Here is a 19,948-nt window from a genome sequence, read left to right on the forward strand (position 1 = left end):
TACATCTTGAAGATCAAATTAGTGACATCGCATGTGCTACTAAGAAACCATTTCTTAAATCACATCAATTACTCTGGCCAGAGATTTATCACACTAATATCTCCTCAGATCGCATAGGATATCCACACTCGCAAGTATGTGGTGAATCCTTGACAACAATGCATTGACTCCTATATGTGTCGTAACTGTACCCAATCTCGACACCTGATGACCCCCATAGAGTCGGTAAACGAGTCAAAGCACAGCACTAGCATATAGAGTCTCCATGATGTTTCAAGTCGTAAGGACTAATGGTGTACAACCAAAACCGCGGACTTTATCCACTCGATAAGTGATAACCACTTGGAAAGTCCGGATAGGGTAGTTCGATTATTCATCCTATGAATATCCATTTGCATGCTTCGAACATCTCCATGTTCCCTACCAATGAAACGTGGTACTCCGCATCGCAAATGCTAGTCTCAAACTCGAGCGATCCTTATCCTTATTATCGGACGGCTCAATCGACTAGGAACGGTTTTAGAACATACAGTGACTATAAGATGTATTTCATGATAGACATCTCCATGTTCTACCACATCTTACATACACTATAGTATATTCAAGGTCTTTATCAAAACAACAATAGTATATCACAATATAACAATATGAAGTAATATAAAGTCATTGCCATAAAAGTGTAAATAATATTAAACAAAAGATTGTTTATACAAAGAGTCATCAAAGCCCATAGCCACACAGTTGGCTCACTGGGCACCCACTCTTACAATCTCCCACTTGCCCTATAGCCAACTAGTCATACTACGTAGACCCATTGCTTCGCGATGTTTGTCAAACAATGGTCCTGGCAAGGGCTTAGTAAGCGGATCAGCGATATTGTCTGCAGAGGCCACTCGTTCGACAATGATGTCTCCTCTTTCCACAATCTCCCGGATTATGTGGTATTTCCTCAGTACGTGTTTGGATCTTTGATGAGACCTTGGTTCCTTTGCTTGAGCAACGGCACCCGTGTTGTCACAGTACACCGGGACTGGACCAACAAATTCAGGAATAACGCCCAACTCTTGGACGAACTTCCTCATCCAAACGGCCTCTTTAGCAGCAGCTGATGCTGCAATGTATTCAGCCTCAGTGGTGGAATCCGCTGTGGTGTCCTGCTTGGAACTCTTCCAAGAGACAGCACCGCCATTGAGCATGAACACAAATCCAGAGGTTGACTTCGAGTCATCCACATCACTTTGGAAGCTAGAGTCGGTATAGCCTTCCAATTTTAGTTCTCGTCCTCCATAAACCATGAACATATTCTTAGTCCTTCGCAAGTACTTAAGAATGTCCTTCACGGCTTTCCAATGCATTTGACCAGGATTAGACTGATATCTGCTCGTGACACTCAGAGAAAATGCTACATCCGGTCTGGTAGATATCATCCCATACATGATACTACCTATAGCTGACGCATATGGTACATGTGTCATATTCTCTATCTCTTCATCAGTCTTGGGACACATAGACTTGGATAGAGAAACTCCATGACACATGGGTAGATGTCCTCTTTTGGACCCATCCATTGAAAACCGTTTCAATATGGTATCGATGTAGGTTGATTGAGTGAGTCCTATCATTCTCTTAGACCTATCTCTATAGATCTGTATCCCAAGAATGTAGGATGCCTCTCCCAAATCCTTCATCGAAAATCTACCTGATAACCATATCTTTGTTGACTGCAACATCCCTACATCATTCCCAATGAGTAGGATGTCATCAACATAAAGTACTAAGAATGTCACCGCATCCTTAACTACTTTCTTGTACACGCAAGGTTCCTCCGGGTTCTTGATGAAACCAAAATCTTTTATTGTTTCATCAAATTTCTGGTTCCAACTTCTTGATGCTTGTTTTAGACCATAAATTGATCTCTGAAGCTTGCATACCTTATGCTCGCTTCCCATGGATGTGTACCCCTCAGGCTGCTTCATATAGATTTCCTCCTTAATGTCTCCATTAAGAAAAGCAGTCTTCACATCCATTTGCCATATCTCATAGTCATACCATGCAGCTATGGCAATTAGGATTCTTATGGACTTGAGCATTGCAACTGGTGAAAAGGTTTCGTCATAGTCAACTCCTTGCCTTTGAGTATAACCTTTAGCCACCAATCGCGCCTTGTAGGTCAATACCTTACCATCAGGCCCAAGCTTTCTTTTGTAGATCCATTTACACCCTATCGGAACAATTCCATCGGGAGGATCTACTAAAGACCAAACTTGGTTTGTATGCATCGAATCCAATTCTGACTGCATAGCTTCAAGCCATAAATTCGAATCCGCATCAGAAATTGCTTCCTTGAAGTTTCTTGGATCACATCCAATGTCGGGTTCATCTTGATCCCCTTCAAGAAGAAGACCATATCGAACTGGAGGTCTAGAAGTCCTTTCGGATCTTCTAGGTGCAGGCGTGTCCAGCAATGGTTCCTGAGGTGTAGGATCGTTATTTTGTATTTCGGGTTCTTCTCGAACTTCTTCGAGTTCCATCATCTCGCCTTTCTTATCCAATAAGAATTCCTTCTCCAAGAAGGTGGCATTCCTAGAAACAAACACCTTTGTTTCAGCAGGATAATAGAAATAATATCCGATTGAATTCTTCGGATACCCTACAAAATAACATAAGCTGGATCGACTATCCAACTTATCTCCCACTGTCCGCTTCACGTAAGCAGGACATCCCCAAATCCTCAAGTACGAATACTTAGGAGCTTTGCCATTCCATAACTCGTATGGTGTTTTGTCCACTGCTTTAGTGTGGACGTTGTTCAACAACAATACCGCCGTTTCAAGCGCATAGCCCCAAAACGAAGGTGGAAGCTCAGTGAAGCTCATCATAGATCGAACCATGTCCAACAAAGTTCGATTACGACGCTCCGATACACCATTAAGCTGTGGTGTCATAGGAGGAGTCCACTGAGAGAGAATCCCATTCTCTTTCAGATAGTCCAAAAACTCGGTACTCAAGTATTCTCCACCTCGATCCGATCGAAGTGCTTTAATACTTTTACCTAGCTTGTTTTCTACTTCAGCCCTGAATTCTTTGAACTTTTCAAATGCTTCAGACTTATATTTCATTAAATATAAATACCCATACCTTGAATAATCATCAGTAAAGGTAATGAAGTAGGTGTGGCCATGTTGAGTCCCTACTCTAAATGGACCACAAACATCTGTATGGATCAAATCCAACAGATTCTGACTACGCTCAGGTTTCCCCTTAAAAGGAGATTTAGTCATTTTTCCTTTTAGGCAGGATTCACAAGTAGGTAGAGAATTAATATCAGACATATCAAACATGCCCTCTCCCACTAGCTTGTTCATCCTCCTTGAGGAAATATGACCTAGCCTAGCATGCCAAAGGTTTGCCGGGTTTTGACTATCGATTTTCCTTTTGTTTGTTGTCGCCGGTTTATCAACATAATTCACTGGAACGTCTTTTAGTTTTAAGTTGTATAGATCGTTTTCAAGTTGTCCATTTCCAATTAAACATTCATTCTTGTAAATATTGCAAATCCCATTCACAAAATTGCAAGAATAACCATCTCTATCAAGCATAGAAATAGAAATAATGTTTTTAATTAAATCTGGCACAAATAAAACATCTCTTAACAATAATTTAAAACCGTTCTGCAAAGTCAAACAAACATCTCCAATGGCCGTAGCTTCAACTCTGGAACCATTCCCGAGCCTCAGCTGGGTCTCACCCATTCTAAGCCTGCGACTTCTTGTCATCACCTGCAAATCATTGCAAATGTGAGATCCACATCCGGTATCCAATACCCAAGAAGTTGTATTAAGTGACATGTTTATTTCAATATGGAACATACCCTTTGCAGTTCCCAACTGCTCAAGATATTCCTTGCAGTTGCGCTTCCAATGACCCGGCTTCTTGCAGTAATGGCAAACATCCTTGGATTTTCCATTGTTTGAAGCCTTTGTCTTTTGCTTCTTCTCGGGCTCGACTTTCTTGGGTGGGGTAGAACGTTTCTTGCCCTTCATACTTGGCCCCTTCTTAGCAGAAGATGAGGAGCCCACCAAGAAAGCTGGCTTATCCTTCTTAAGTGTGGATTCATATGTAACGAGCATATTGACCATCTCTTCAAGGGTGACCTCTATCTTGTTCATATTAAAATTTATCACAAATCCATCAAATGAAGAAGGAAGAGACAGAAGCAATAAATCCACATTGAGTTCATGCTCCAACACCAAATCTAGGGTCGCCAACTTCTGTATGAGCCAAATCACTCGTACCCCATGATCACGGACCGAAGTCCCTTCACGCATGCGGCACGTCATCAACTCCTTAACAGTAGCGAACCTTTCAGCCCTCGACTGAGCCCCAAAAAGTTCCTTGAGTTGCGTGTGAATGTCAGCAGCATTCACCGTGTCCTCAAATCGCCTCTGGAGTTCATCAGACATCGAGGCTTGCATATAGCATTTGGTCTTGATGTCATGGTCACACCATGCATCAAGTTTGGCCAATTCCTCCGGACTTATGTCAGCTGGTGCTTCCTTCGGAGGTGCTTTCTCTAACACGTAGAGCATTTTCTCCGAAGTTAAGACAATCTTCAACTTCCGGAACCATTCCGTATAGTTGGCGCCAGTCAACTTGTTTTGTTCGAGGATCGAGAATAATGGATTTCGCGAATTCATTGTATGAAATACTGAAAAGAAAAACAGACATATATCAATGATTGTTTAACAATTTACTAAGACATAAAATAGGCGAATTTAATTTTATGAATCTCACTCCCACTATTTTAACGATTTCACCACCCTCTAGTGAAAACGGGAAATTTTTTCCTTAGTGAGAACATGGAGTCCAATTGACAAACTTATGGTCCCGAATAATATCAGCCAACCATAATTCTCAAAAGGTAGAGCCCAATTGCTTCCAAAGCAACCCCCATGTGTTTACCTCATGTCCAATAAGGGCCCAATAATATGACGCCGTTTAAAGTGACATGTCAAGATGACCCATCAATATTAAGTTGTGATGGACGGTCGCCATGTGGATCCCCCAATAATATGAGCCGATCCCATGGGAGTTCCACCAACTTACAACATTTGTCGATCCAATGTACAGCTTTCCGACGGACGGGCCCCCCCAATAATATGAGCCGGACCGTATCCGCGGGTAGCATCACATACATTGACCGTTGATGGAAGGTAGGAACATTTAAACAATATTTAAATTTCCTTTATTTATCTTGATATAAATTTTAAATCATATTTAAAATGAGGGATTTTATTTATAAAAATATTTGTCTCATCATATTTAATTTATTGCATGCATTGCCGGATTCACGCAATTTATGTCTAAACATGCATACAATCATAATATCACATATATATAGGATGATCGATTCCATTTCTAATTGACCCGTGGTTGCCAATCACGGGTCTTAGTCCAATCCTAGGTAATATGCAGTATGCAAATGCAATCCTATTACATATGCTTCCAATTTACATTTCTTCAGTCTTCATTGTCTGCTGGGCCCACCATCTTCAAATCTTGATCTCCCACTAAATCTAATGTATTTACAATAAATAACAATGACAAGTAGGGGATACATTTTTAGGGGGTGGGAACGGGCTATAAACCAAGCCCACTTTTATTACATATGACATTCATATCGGGCCATAAACCAGGCCCATTAATAAAACCAACAACAATAAAAACAAAATGTAAATTCCTAACATACACCTACAAAATTGGTCATGGCAATCGATCATCCTTATCCAATAACATTTAATTCAAAATTAATTTATTGGATAACATGCAGTGGCAATTCAAATTTAAACAAGATAAAATCATATTTTATATATAAAATCTCATTTCACATATAAAATCATATTTTATCTCTATATCAAATAAAATCATATTTTATCTATAAAATCCAATTTTACAAATAAAATCATATTTTACTCAATATATCATAAGATCATATCTTATCATCAATTGTACCAAAATAATTGATTTCAAAATTCAATTTACGGATAAAATATTAAAATTTTCCAAAAATTCAAATTTATCCAAAATCAATTTTAAAATTTACGGACTCGAACAATTCGATCCGAAATCTCGTGAACCAATCAAAAACAATTTTTGACCGGACCAAAAATAAAATTTTAAATATTAAAATTAATTTTTAAATAAAAATATAATTTTTCCCGCGGGCCGCCCGGGACACTGGCCCGCACCCGGGGCGCGGGCCGGGGGCAGCCCGGCTGCCCCCTTAGGGCAGCGCCTGGCGCCGCCCCTGGGCGGCGCCGTGCGCTGCCCTGGGCGGCGCCGAGCGCCGCCCTGCGCAGCGCCCAGCGCTGCGCTGGGCAGCGCACAGCGCTGCCCTGGGCGACGCCGTGCGCCGCCCTGGGCGGCGACGGTCGCCGCCTTGGGCGGCGCCGTGCGCCCCCTTTGGGCGGCGCCGTGCGCCGCCCGGGGCAGCAACAATTGCTGCCCCACCGGGCAGCGATCCAATCGCTGCCCGGGTTTTGCCCCGAAAAAATTTTTTTTTTTTTTTTTTATTTAAAAATATTTATTTTGTTTCAAAAACCGAGACTCAAAAATTTTGTACAATTGATTAATTTAATCGTTTGATCTGAGCAACCTGGCTCTGATACCACTGTTGGAAAAAACTGGCGGTCAGATCAATCACGATTGATACCCGGTGCAGCGGAAGTTTAAAAATTTTGTTATGGAACAATTCCATAGTGTGGGTATCAACCGTTCAACGATTAAATTATTGTGTGTGTAAAATTTAAATAACAGTTATTAAATTTTACCTCCAATCTCGCAACGAGATTAATGGACACCAACAGATTTGATCTGCTCTTGTTGTCTCTCCCTGGAACCGATGAACTCCTTCAATCAGGTCCACGAACAGAGGTTTAATCCCTCTGATAGATTGCACTAGAAAATCTATCAGAAGTTTTCTGCGAAGAGAATAAACGAATCTGATTCGCTATTCCAGACTGCAATTCAAAATCACAGACCGGAAAATCTCGGGCAGAGGGGGAGGGGTCGGCCGAACAGAGAGAGAGCTAGGGTTCGAAAATTTTCTCTGTCTCAAAAATTATGACCTATTGTGTGTAATTTCTGTACTGAAATAACTTATTTATAATGCAGGCCACTAACACCTTAGGGCCCATTAGTCATAAGCTGGGGCCCGACAAGCAAAGCCCGCTCGTTCAGAAATTAATATAAAATTCATCGTGACTCCGATTGATGAACTGATTTCACCAATGTGCACAGAAACCATTTCTGCACATTTTAAAGTCAAAATAAATTTTCCTGAATCCGAATTCAGTGGTTTCCAAAAATGTCCATCCCTATGTCATTTTAGGAAATCCTACTCCCTTACTCTTATTTAAGAAGTCCAACTCCTTAGTTCATTAAATTTAACTCTTTAAATTTAACTATCTCAACGGGGATTAAAACTCCATTACACTGTGTGACCCTCAATGGTTCAGGGATACAGCTAGCCGTGGGCTCACAACTCCTTGTGACTCGGAACAACACTTTCCGACTTGCCCAACGAATCATGGTAAAGCGCCTAGAAACATCGCCCCATGATTCCCTAGGTATCACTGATAGTGCCTACAAGAACCAGTAGATTTTGGTTAGCGTACAGTACGGTCCCTTCATCCATATATCCCGATCGAATCAACAACCATTGGTATATCGAGAGTCGCTCAAGATTCGATAACTATGCAATACATCTTGAAGATCAAATTAGTGACATCGCATGTGCTACTAAGAAACCATTTCTTAAATCACATCAATTACTCTGGCCAGAGATTTATCACACTAATATCTCCTCAGATCGCATAGGATATCCACACTCGCAAGTATGTGGTGAATCCTTGACAACAATGCATTGACTCCTATATGTGTCGTAACTGTACCCAATCTCGACACCTGATGACCCCCATAGAGTCGGTAAACGAGTCAAAGCACAGCACTAGCATATAGAGTCTCCATGATGTTTCAAGTCGTAAGGACTAATGGTGTACAACCAAAACCGCGGACTTTATCCACTCGATAAGTGATAACCACTTGGAAAGTCCGGATAGGGTAGTTCGATTATTCATCCTATGAATATCCATTTGCATGCTTCGAACATCTCCATGTTCCCTACCAATGAAACGTGGTACTCCGCATCGCAAATGCTAGTCTCAAACTCGAGCGATCCTTATCCTTATTATCGGACGGCTCAATCGACTAGGAACGGTTTTAGAACATACAGTGACTATAAGATGTATTTCATGATAGACATCTCCATGTTCTACCACATCTTACATACACTATAGTATATTCAAGGTCTTTATCAAAACAACAATAGTATATCACAATATAACAATATGAAGTAATATAAAGTCATTGCCATAAAAGTGTAAATAATATTAAACAAAAGATTGTTTATACAAAGAGTCATCAAAGCCCATAGCCACACAGTTGGCTCACTGGGCACCCACTCTTACAGATCGGAAGCTCTGATCTTTACCTATAAATTGTGGCCAAGAGCTTCACTTTCCATTGCCAATTCACTCTTCTCTCTCTCTCGTTTCTTGTTGATTTGGAAGGCTTTCGGGTGTCGTCTTGAGGACCAGTCAATAGCTAGGCGCTATCGAGATCGTAGCGAAGTTGTGCCTAGAGTTTGAGGCCATCTCCATCAAAGGGCTAACGACAGACGCATGTATAAATCTAAACTCTGATTAGCTTCTGTGAGTAGTTATTAGTTTAGTTAAGGATTTTAGTAAGCAATAAGTGATATGGTGATTATCTGCTAATATGCTTGAACTAGAGAGCCAATTTTGCTAGGTTGCTTTGTGTTGAGGTTCAAACGTACTATCCAAGATATACTTGTTGAGTATGCATGTTCTATGTTTGCATGTTTATGTGACCTAGTTTATGTGCATATATTATGTCACGATTAATATGTTGCATGCATTATCATGTTGAGCTTGTACCTTGATATAACCCGTAGTAGGGTCGCTTAGCCCCGAGTTCTTGAGTGGATGGTTGGACCCGTTAGGTTACGAGATCAAGTCACCTATATCCACCTCTTCTTTCTGGTGTGTGAGCCACCTCCTGATGCAATGGTCCAGCGTGTTACATACCATGACGCCTTTGTTTGAGCAGTGTTTTTACCATGATAGGTTTTCGATACTCGTTTATTTTCATTAGCATTCATATCATGTGTATACTCATACTTTCGTACTAAACGTTGTTAGCTTACGTCCTCGGTTTTTGGTTTTGAACATCCCATTCCACGGAGCAGGGCTTAGGTTGGATGGACCGGGAGGTAGCATTCGTTGAGTTACTGCAGTACCGTACGTTGTTTTCGTATCAAGTTTTCGTTTGTGGATTTAAGTATTATCTTTCGATCGGGTTGTATAATAGTTTTTTAGTTGATTTTGTTTACCGGTTGTATTCCGCCGGTTGACTTGTTGAATCATTTGAGTTTTAGCTGGTTATTTATTGAGTTATTATGTTTTAAGATTTTTTTTACATGGTTAAGTTTGGTTAGTCGGTGGTTCCGGAGCGGATCACTACATCGGTCCTCTTGTTTCAAAGTTCCAAACTTTGTATCATTTTATTCCTTCAGGATAGCCTTTGAAAATACACCTTACTGCTCTTGCATCCAACTTATCTTGTTTTAAGTGTGTATATGCAAAACAACCAAATACTCTTAGCGCATGTTGAGTAATCTGTTGGTGTTCCATACCACAATTCCATAGGGGTTTTGAAGTTCAAATCACCTAAATGGCACCTATTTACCAAGTAGGAGGCTGTGGAGAGAGCCTCTCCCCAAAATGACTTAGGTAGGGATGCATTTATCAGCATGCATCTCACTCTTTCCAGTAGTGTTCTATTCATTCTGCTAATCCGTTTTGTTGTGGAGTTTCACGTACTGTCCTATGTCTTGTGATCCCTAGCCCTACATAGCTGATTAAACTTCTCATATAGATACTCTAGTACATTATCTGTTCTCAAGTGCTTCACCCTCCATTCTGTTTTGTTTTCAACTATTTGCAGCCAATATTTGAACTTCTCATAGGCTTCATTCTTTGCTCTTAATATAAATGTCGTCCATACTTTCCTTGAGTAGTCATCAGTTATTGTCATAAAGTATCTTCCACCTCCATGAGTCTCTGTCATTGACGGTCCAGCGTGCTACATATCATTGTGCTTTCCTGATTGAGCAGATTTTTTCCGATACCCTATACATTTTGTATTCACACACTCATAGCAAGCGTATACTCATACTTTCGTATTGAGCGTCGTTATCTCTCACGTCCTCGGTTGTATCATTGGACATTGGGCATCTCATTCGATGGGGCAGTTGCAGATTATTCGAGAGATGGACCTGTGCGTAGTTGGTTTGGGAGCAGGGGTTTTCGATGGTTTAACTTAAGTTGTTATTTCGTTATTTGTATTAATTCGATTGTTTTTTATAATTATTGCTTTCATATTTTCGTTATTTCCAATTGTATTTTGTCGGACTAGTACTTTTCTGTTTAAGTTTCCGCTTACTTTGATTATGTTTATTTGCTTAAGTTAATTACATGTTCAAGTTCTAATTAGTAGGTGATTCGGGTTGGATCACTACAATATTTGATCATGATTTATAATATAAAACATTTTCCAATTTTAATGGTAGTTTCATTAAAAATTTTATTATATATGAAAGTTGTATTTTATAGTTTATATTAAATATAATGTTTTTTCATAATATGAAATAAATTATGACAGTGTGTAAAATTCAAAAAATTAAGTGGAGTGTGATCACTTTCAATAGTGTAAATGTCATGATTAATTATGAATGACAATATGTTCTGAGCATCCAAAAAAATTATTTTTTTATTACAATAAAATGGAGAAGGGTGCTAAGGATTATAAATATTGGTCCAATTAATTAATTCTATATAAAGGTTAGAATAACCAATAATGATATGTGGCCTATGAAGGATAATATGGAGGCACTTGGTAGTAACTTGTGAAATGCAGAGGAGTTGTTTCCAGTTTGTCCTGCGTTTATCAGCTCGTATGTACCATTTATAGTCGACACATTCACGGACAATGAACCTACAAAATATAAATTTTTATCAAATATTAATGTGTGTGTAAAACTCGTCATGCATGTTGGTTTATAGATTATTGGTCCTCTAATTTGTCAAAATTTGATCTTAGCACAATAAATTACGATTTTCTCCCCTTATCATATTTCAGCCTAAATTTCCGACGTCCAATAGAAATTATTGAGTTGGTGCTAGATCTCCTTGATCGAGCCAAAAAATTTGGAGATTATGAAAATGGAGGGGACTTATGTTAAATGGAAATTATTGAGTTGGTGATACATCTCGCTGATCCTGCCAAAAAATTTGGAGATTATAGAAATGGAGGGGACTTATGTTAAACAATTTTTGAAAATCCCCAAAATTATTTGCTTCGGTCAAAGAGATTATCTAACTTGTGAGTTGTGACTTGTCAAATTATTTGCCAACTTAGTAATTTCTGCCAAATACTGAACACAATAGAATTAATCAGATCAAATATCCAAAAATAAACATACTGTACGTAATACGATCAAATTTGACTAATTACACGAGTGAAAATAAATATGTCAGTTTACGAGATGAATATTATAATTTTTTATATATGTATGTAATATTATTTTTCCTTTCTTTTTTTTTTTTGTGAAGCCATATGTTTGTAATTTTCTAAACAGGAATTTATGTAATTAACAAAGTACGAATAACATCATTTCATTCCTTAATAAAACACAATAACTGGAATAAATTAAACTTACAGTTGGAATTCATCCATCCAATCCTTTGTGCAGCTAAGTCATATACAACAATCTTGTTTTGCAAAATAATATCTATTAAAAAGGACAAGAAAAATGAATATAGGTCAAAATCCAACACCCGATACAAGAATCATTGGATGTGAAATAACTTTATTTCATTTGCATATTTAGTCGTGCAATAACTTTATTCATTTGCAGATTTAACCCTTTTTTTCTTATAACAATACATCAAAAAACTTTATATACATTAAATTAGTCAATCCGATCTATATCTAGTGTAAAAAATAATATTTTGAAATAAAAAATAATATATATTTTTATTTTCAAGACAGATAAGTGACTCATCTTACAAAATTGACTCGTTAGACAATTTCATAAAAGCTTTTGTGTATGCTTATAATATACCTCCCAAGATTGTAAATCCTTGACCCGAAATTGGTTGAATCCCAATGCACCACACCTCGGCCGATTGACGCTACACGAGTGGATTAAAGCAAGTCATTGTATTCAATTAAATAAAAAAAATGAATATAAAAAAAGTTCTTACTCTAGAGTTTTCTTGTAGAAGATAATTGATGGGCGTTAGCTTCATTGTCACAGCACCACCAAAGTTTAAAGCAACAGGGGGAAATATTTCCGAGATACTGGAAAAAAATTAAATTAAATTAAATTAAATAATTAAAGAATGTGCTACATCATAGTTTAAACAAAGCAGGGGAAAATATAAATAACTTTCAGACACTGTGATCTATATAGTATTTATTTCGTAAATTACCAAAATCATTATTTAAGTTTTTCCGTTTTTGGTTTTGATCTTGTATTCTTGTAAAAAGTAATATTTTGCAATGGTGCGATAACTTGGTATTTTTTTTTTGCATTTTTAATCGTTTTTTAAGAGTACTGACGTGATATCGAATATTACTAACATATCTAATATCACGTCATCACTATATTGAAAAATGATTCAAAGCGCAAAGATACAAATGTAATGCGCTAAAACATTTAATTACCAAAACCCAAAAATAAAGGTCAATGAAAATTTTGGAAATTTCCGGGATTTTTTTTTTCATTTTCTTTACATACATTTTCTCATATTTTAACACAAAATAATGCTACTACCAAAATTTCATATTTTTTTTTCTAGGAATCCATTTTAGATCTGATATATCTATTGCTTTTAAAAAAAATAGTATTATCGCATTATATTCTAATTAACATAAAAAACATATTTTTTAAAAAAAAATTATGAATATCCAACGCATTTTATGAAATGAAATCCCGAGATTATTAAAACCTTGCATGACTATTAACTTTTTGTATTTTCAAATTTTGAGCACACACCCTTGAAAACACGTGTTGCAAGAGTGTGTGCTCAAGATTTGAAAACATGATGATGTGGGTGTGTTCAAAAATTTGAAAGCGTAGAGATTTAAGATAATATTTATTTGAATTGAGTAGCTATAAGTCTCTCTTGTGAGATGATATAATAGATATTTATCCATGATAAGGTTGACCCGATCCATACGTAGAGCGAAAAATAATATTTTTGAAATAAAAAAAATATTTTTTACATAAAAAATAATATTTTACATGAGACATGTGTATAATAAGAGATTCGTCTCATAAATTAACTCGTCTACGATTCACAAGACTTTTTATGCATTTTTTTATGAAAGTTTTAGCAATATATCTCGAGATTTCAAATGCCTATACTTAGCAATTAACCTTTAAAATATAGAGAACCTGGAATTTGTGATGTAGCACTGGTTTCCCTTGTAAGTAAAGGGTTGGACAGATTGTGAAACGGACTGGGTAATCTGCAAAACATGATAATATTATTAATTCAATATCTTTGTTTCAAAATTTAGAAGTTTTAATGTGTATCGATTTAAAAATGAAGTTTCCATGTGACTCACAGCTTGAACAAAGGTATCATACGCTTCTTGGGGGAAATATGCCAGAGTCGTTCCTGAATCGACTATTGTTCCTCCGTCCTCCGATGTCGCGAAGACCGATGGATCGATTGATAATTTCTTCCCGTCTACATAAATACTCTGAAGATTTACATTGTAGTGTGGCCTGAGAATTAGGACATGGAAATAACATGTGTTAAGATGCATATATAATTCATTAACAAGATCTTTTGAATAGTAACAAATGTTGGGAAAATTGTCATGGTTAATGTTTCATATTTATTGTAATGGTGATTCGTTTCTCGAGATACAACGATTTGTTATGATTTCACCTCAGAAACATTCCTATTTTGTCTTGTGACTAGTCATCATGTCTCGAATAACAACTAGCTGTGTGTTTGTAAAATGCGATTTTCGTGCTCGTACGCCTTCGAACTTATATAAAGACAACCAAAATAATATTTTCATTTGGGAAAATAAGTTTTTTGTTCCATTAACTTGTTCATGTTTTGGTTTTGGTCTATTAATTTTTCCGATGTGGGTTTTGGTACACTAATTTTGCATTTTCAGTGTATTTTGGTTCAACTTCATACGTGCCAACTTCTGATTAGTCCAAAATGATGATGTTGACCAATCACAAGCTGACACGTATGTAGTTGGATCAAAAAACACTGAAAATGCAAAGTTAATGTACCAAAACCTACATCGAAAAATTTAATGGACCAAAACCCAAATAAAGTAAAGTTACTGAACCAAAAAACTTATTTTCCATTTTCATCCTACGTTTCACCATTAGTCCATTAGTATATAGTACCCCATGTAAAATTGGTTTTCCACGAAACTGAAGTACTAAAATGGAAATATATTTTCCGGCCATATAAATCTGCATTCATCCAAAATATATATCCACTTTCGATGGTAAACTAGATTGTCCTTACGTAGTGTTTGAGAAAACTTTTAGAATCATTTTTTTTGCTTTTTCTTAACAAAATTCACAAAATTTCAAAATTTTGTTAAGAAAAAACTGAGAAGTGTTTTTTAAAAGCTCTCTCAAATATTATCTAGTTTAGGTCATGTTTGGACAAGTAGTTATAAAACATTTTCACTAGTTTTTTTAAAAAGAAATTATAAAAAATTTTAAATAGTGTTTTAAGAAGGGTGAGTTTGGAGAAATATTATTATATAGAAATATTTTTAGAGTTAAAAAGTAATATGTTCTGATTTCTATCGACTATCATTGCATACTCAATTCTAAAACATAAAAAAAAAAAAAAAACACACACATCTTAGATAATTTTTCAAAAACTATATTTGGAGAACAATTTTTTTAAATAATATTTACAAGAACGTTTAACAAAAATATTGTCCAAACATATACTTTAAGTTTCTTCACTTAAAAAACACAAAAAAAAATTTTAAAGTACTTGTATCCAAATTAAAGCACCCTTAATCTTCTCATTCTTGTTTTATTTTATAATATATAGATGTCCAAGTAAAATTTACAAAAAAATTGTAAATTAATATTCCCGGAATGAATTTAAATAAGAAAATTGTGGACGTGATACGTACTGCGAGGGGACAATGGGCGTGTAGACCATGTTTGGATCGACAACTTGGCCGAGCACAAGTATACCGCCGCCGCTATTGCCTCCATTCAGGCAATGTGAGAACGCATGCGGAGTGATTCCTTTCGAAGAAAGCTGCGAGATCACTGATAAGCTTGCTTGCCCAAACCCAAATATGCCGTTTACTGCTCGATCTGTGCTCGTAAGATCTCCCGTCTCTAACGTGCTACATCTGTCATCATTGCGATGTTAGTTAATTAGAACATATTATATATATGACTGAGCCGTAGAGCTGTCAAAAGTGGGTTGAGTCCGATGGGTTGGTCCGTGATCCCGTTCCGCTAGAGAGACGGGTTGGGTTGACAAATTTCCAACTCGCCTAAATGGTGGGTCAGCCCGCCCCGCCAAGTGGTGGGTTGTGGTGGATTGCTGGTCAACCCGTCCTAATCAGCCAAATATAACTAAAAATTAGCGAGTTGGCCCACCCCGCACCGTCGACCCGTTTTGACAGCTTTACTTAGCAGCACTACTACTAGTTGACATATCGTCACGTGTTATCATGTCAGCAATATATTCCAAATTAGCAATATTTGTGTTAGGTCAATGGAATTTAGATATCTCCACAATGGTATGATATTGTCCACTTTGGGCACAAGCCCTCATGGTTTTGATTTTGGGAACCCACCCAAAAGGCCTCATACCAATGAAGATATTATTCCATATTTTAATCCATGATCTTTTTACTTAAACTTCCAATGTGGGATTTTTTTGGTCATCCAATGTGGGCCTTTTGTTGACCATTCCTAATAATCTTCCAATGTGGGACTTTGGTTGACTATTCTTAACAATCATCCCCTCAAACGAAGTTCCACCAGGCCTCCTCTCAATCCGTCCCTCCAATCGAGCCTACTCACCTTCAATGAAGGTGCACACGCCTTACATGAATTTTCGGGAGCGTCCCTCGAGAGCTTTTTCACGGATCTTTAATCGGGGTCTCAAACTTCTTGTTTTTTTTATCAGACCATGACTCATTTCCCACAGACGGCGCCATTTGTTAGGTCAATGAAATTCAGATATCTCTACAATGATATGATATTGTCCACTTAGGGCACAAGCCCTCATGGTTTTGATTTTGGAAACCCACCCAAAAGGCCTCATACCAATGGAGATATCATTCCATATTTTAATCCATGATCTTTTTACTTAAACTTCCAATGTGGGATTTTTTTGGTCATCCAATGTGGGTCTTTGGTTGACCATTCCTAATAATCTTTCCAATGTGGGACTTTGGACTTTGGTTTGACTATTCTTTAACAATTTGACATCATGTTAGTACTTAAACGAAAAAGACAAAAAGTGTTAAAAAAAAGGAAAAAAAAAAAAAAAAAGGAAACTGAATGGACCATATAAACACATAGCTAGTTCTACACACGGTAAGAGTGCTGCTTGAATAAGTTTTACATAACACATGAACATTACATATATATATATATAGATGTAGGATTTGAACTGACCCGAAAGCAACATCGGCGATGGAATTAGTACTCTTCGAGTTCCCCAAGATAATGTCCAAATTCATGGAGTCCGATACATAATATCCCGACGTCCCACTCCCATCCCCATAATGGAAATCGTATATGCAGTCGTTGCTAATCGAGCAAGTCGAATCAGAAGATGCGTAACCTAAAGCACATCTTGAATCTGAGCAAGATATTGATGAAGATGTTGTCGATTTTGATGGACTGTAAAGCTCGAGTTCAAACTGTTCAAACGTAGAAAATAATTTATAATTAGTCTGATTTTCTCATTTACAAACCTCACAAAAACTCGTGTAAAACCATCACGACCGGTTATATTTTTAAGGAAAGCTTTTAGTTAAAACAAATAAGTTGTTCGTTTTTTTTCCCTCTATTTATTCCTTTCTTTTCGGAGTGCCGCAAGCAGTAGCACAAGGAAAAAGAACCAACGTATTGCACTACAACCAAATTTTAACTGATTTTTGGCAATTTCTTCTAATAAATATTTTAAAAAAAAAAGCAAAATAAACTAAAAGATGGAAGGTGGGAAATCACATTGAGGTCAGTGCTTAAGGGGCAACCGAAACAAGGATCACAACCAACCCACAGCACATCACTCCCAGTATCGATCTGTACGTAGAATTCTCGAGGGGGACTGCCCAATTGAATTCTTGTGTAATACAGCCTACAAATTAAACTGAACCTTATGAGAGAGGAAACTTAAACAAAAAATAAAAATGAAGAGAAAATCTAAAAGTATTATTAAATTCTAATTCTAATTCTAAAAATTCTTCACTAAATTTTGTTGTTGGTGGTGTTTAGCTTAATTTATTTCCTTGGAGAGATCTTCTGACGCAAGAAATTACATGCTTATTTGACACTTGAAATGACATGATCATATCAGAAATTACTAACACATTAACGTTACATTAACATTCCTCCAAAATAATATATCTAAAGACCAAATAAAAAGCGACTTTACTTTGACAAGTTAGATTCCGAAAAGCCAAAAGAAAACTAACTTAGAACTATAATTTCAGTTTAAAAGCAATGCCCCTTAGCTTGTTTGGTGGCCTAACTGTAAGCCTACAAATGAGGCGCCGCCTATATAGAAGCTATTAAACAAGATATCCATTAATCTTTTTGATCAACATATTAATTTTTCTAAGTTAATTATGATCCTTAATATATAAATTTGAAAATAATTAATAAAATCAATTATAATTATAAATTATATTAACACACAGAAAATAACACACACATAAAAATAAACTGAATATATATATATATATAATATAGGGAAAATAAGTTTTTTGGTCCATTAACTTGTCCATATTTTGGTTTTGATCCATTAACTTTTCAGATGTAATTTTTGGTACACTAACTTTGCATTTTCAGTGTTTTTTGGTCCAACTGCATACGTGTTAATTTTTGATTGGTCCAAAATAATGACGTGGACCAATCAGAAGCTGACACGTATGCAGTTGGACAAAGAAACACTGAAAATGCAAATTTAGTGTACCAAAACTCACATCTAAAAAGTTAATGGACCAAAATCCAAAGAAGGTCAAGTTACTGGACTAAAAAACTTATTTTTTCATATATATATTATCTTAGACATTTGGTTTTGATCTAATTGATCAATAATTTGAGACACGTACGAATTAAACGCCTGCATAGGCCGACCTGCAAAACCCATTTTGTTTTTGTCCCATTTCTATATCAAGTTTTCTACCTGATAATATCCTCATCATATAATTATAAAAATATTAAAATCCATTCGAATATAATTTGTAAATTCTTTTTCTGGATAAAAGAATATAATGCTTAGGAACAAAAAAATGACCACGAGAAAGAGAGTACTCGACAAGAGGGAAACTTTTATAACGGTTTTGGCAACATATCTCAAAGGTAATAACTATGGACGTTAAAATAATAGCATTACGAATTTTAAAGTCAGCAGAACATAGAAATATTTAGAATGCATGCTATTAATTAATTTGTTGTTCAAACTTTTCAATATCGAATTTTAAGCATTAAAAATTAAACTTTAGAATCCAAAATTTAAGATATTTTATTTCCTGCAAAACGTGGATTTTAATGCAATTCGCACGTCGAATTAAAATACAAAAGAAGTAGAATGGAGAGAAGAATAAAATAATATGCAAAAGCAAATGCAAATGCAAATAGAAGAGGGTTCTATGTATAGCACGAAGAATACCTTGAATGAAAAACACGCAGTACTGATCGATCCTTTCGTCAAATGGTGAAAGACCGTTTTCATCAAATATTTTTGCTCGATAAAATTCGAAATAAATTTTTACGAATATTAATTTCTCATTCACCTTCCTTGGTGATGGATAAAACTATTAACAATATAGATTTCATATATTATGCGATTCATTCAACTCTTATTGATACTCTAAATGATAGATATATATATAACCCATTTTTCCAACACTTTGAGCAAAAATAAATTCTACCAACAAACCAAATAAGGAAAAAAAAGAAAGAAAAAGAATAAGAGCAACACAAATATGTTAAAATGTGATTGATTAGATTTCGTTACCCAACAAGAAAAGGATTATAGGTTCCCTTGACCGGAAAGTCAACGATCCCCGAAGAATTGATCTGTTCCTTGAGTAATCTCCCATGCCTGTGTTGATCACGCGCTCTCAGCTGACTCACTTCCATTCCTTGGTCGTTCCTTCTCTCCAGAGACAACATCACGCTCTTCTCCGCCACCGTCGCCACCATCACCGCCACCACCGCGAACGCCCGGATATTTAAGGCTAGCATTTCTTGAAAATTTCCTCTTTTCTTTTTTTTCCTTCCTTTTACGCGTGCAAGCAGATTATTGTAATATTATAAAAATCACCAGCATATTATGATTTATGTTTTGAGAGATCGTGAGAATAGGTAATTTGCATGGATTCTGTTTTCTGACTGTGTTTATATATATATATTAGTTAAGGACAGTGTTGTAGGGGAAAGGGAAAATTAATATAGCTACCTAGAGCTCTACTGAGGCCAAGAAAATCAAATATGTATGAACAAATTTATAACGAGTTAAAACTATTTGGATTTAAATAA

At 36.4% G+C, this 19,948-nt stretch overlaps 1 protein-coding gene across 1 annotated transcript; it reads right to left on the reverse strand.

The window, feature by feature from the left end:
• Positions 1 to 9,966: 9,966 nt before the first annotated feature.
• LOC140873998 (aspartic proteinase 36-like) lies at positions 9,967 to 19,715 on the reverse strand. The gene is made up of 11 exons (XM_073277280.1): positions 19,425 to 19,715; positions 17,411 to 17,540; positions 16,853 to 17,100; positions 15,343 to 15,570; positions 13,777 to 13,939; positions 13,604 to 13,677; positions 12,408 to 12,504; positions 12,266 to 12,335; positions 11,861 to 11,932; positions 10,994 to 11,136; positions 9,967 to 10,224 (listed from the first exon to the last, which is right to left on the reverse strand). The coding sequence occupies exons 1-11, from the start codon at positions 19,652 to 19,654 to the stop codon at positions 9,967 to 9,969; spliced, it is 1,713 nt and encodes a 570-aa protein (XP_073133381.1). The 5' UTR covers positions 19,655 to 19,715.
• Between the last annotated feature and the right edge of the window lie 233 nt (positions 19,716 to 19,948).

Source organism: Henckelia pumila, chromosome 1 (genome assembly GCF_033568475.1).
Source record: "Henckelia pumila isolate YLH828 chromosome 1, ASM3356847v2, whole genome shotgun sequence".
Lineage (NCBI taxonomy): Eukaryota > Viridiplantae > Streptophyta > Magnoliopsida > Lamiales > Gesneriaceae > Henckelia > Henckelia pumila.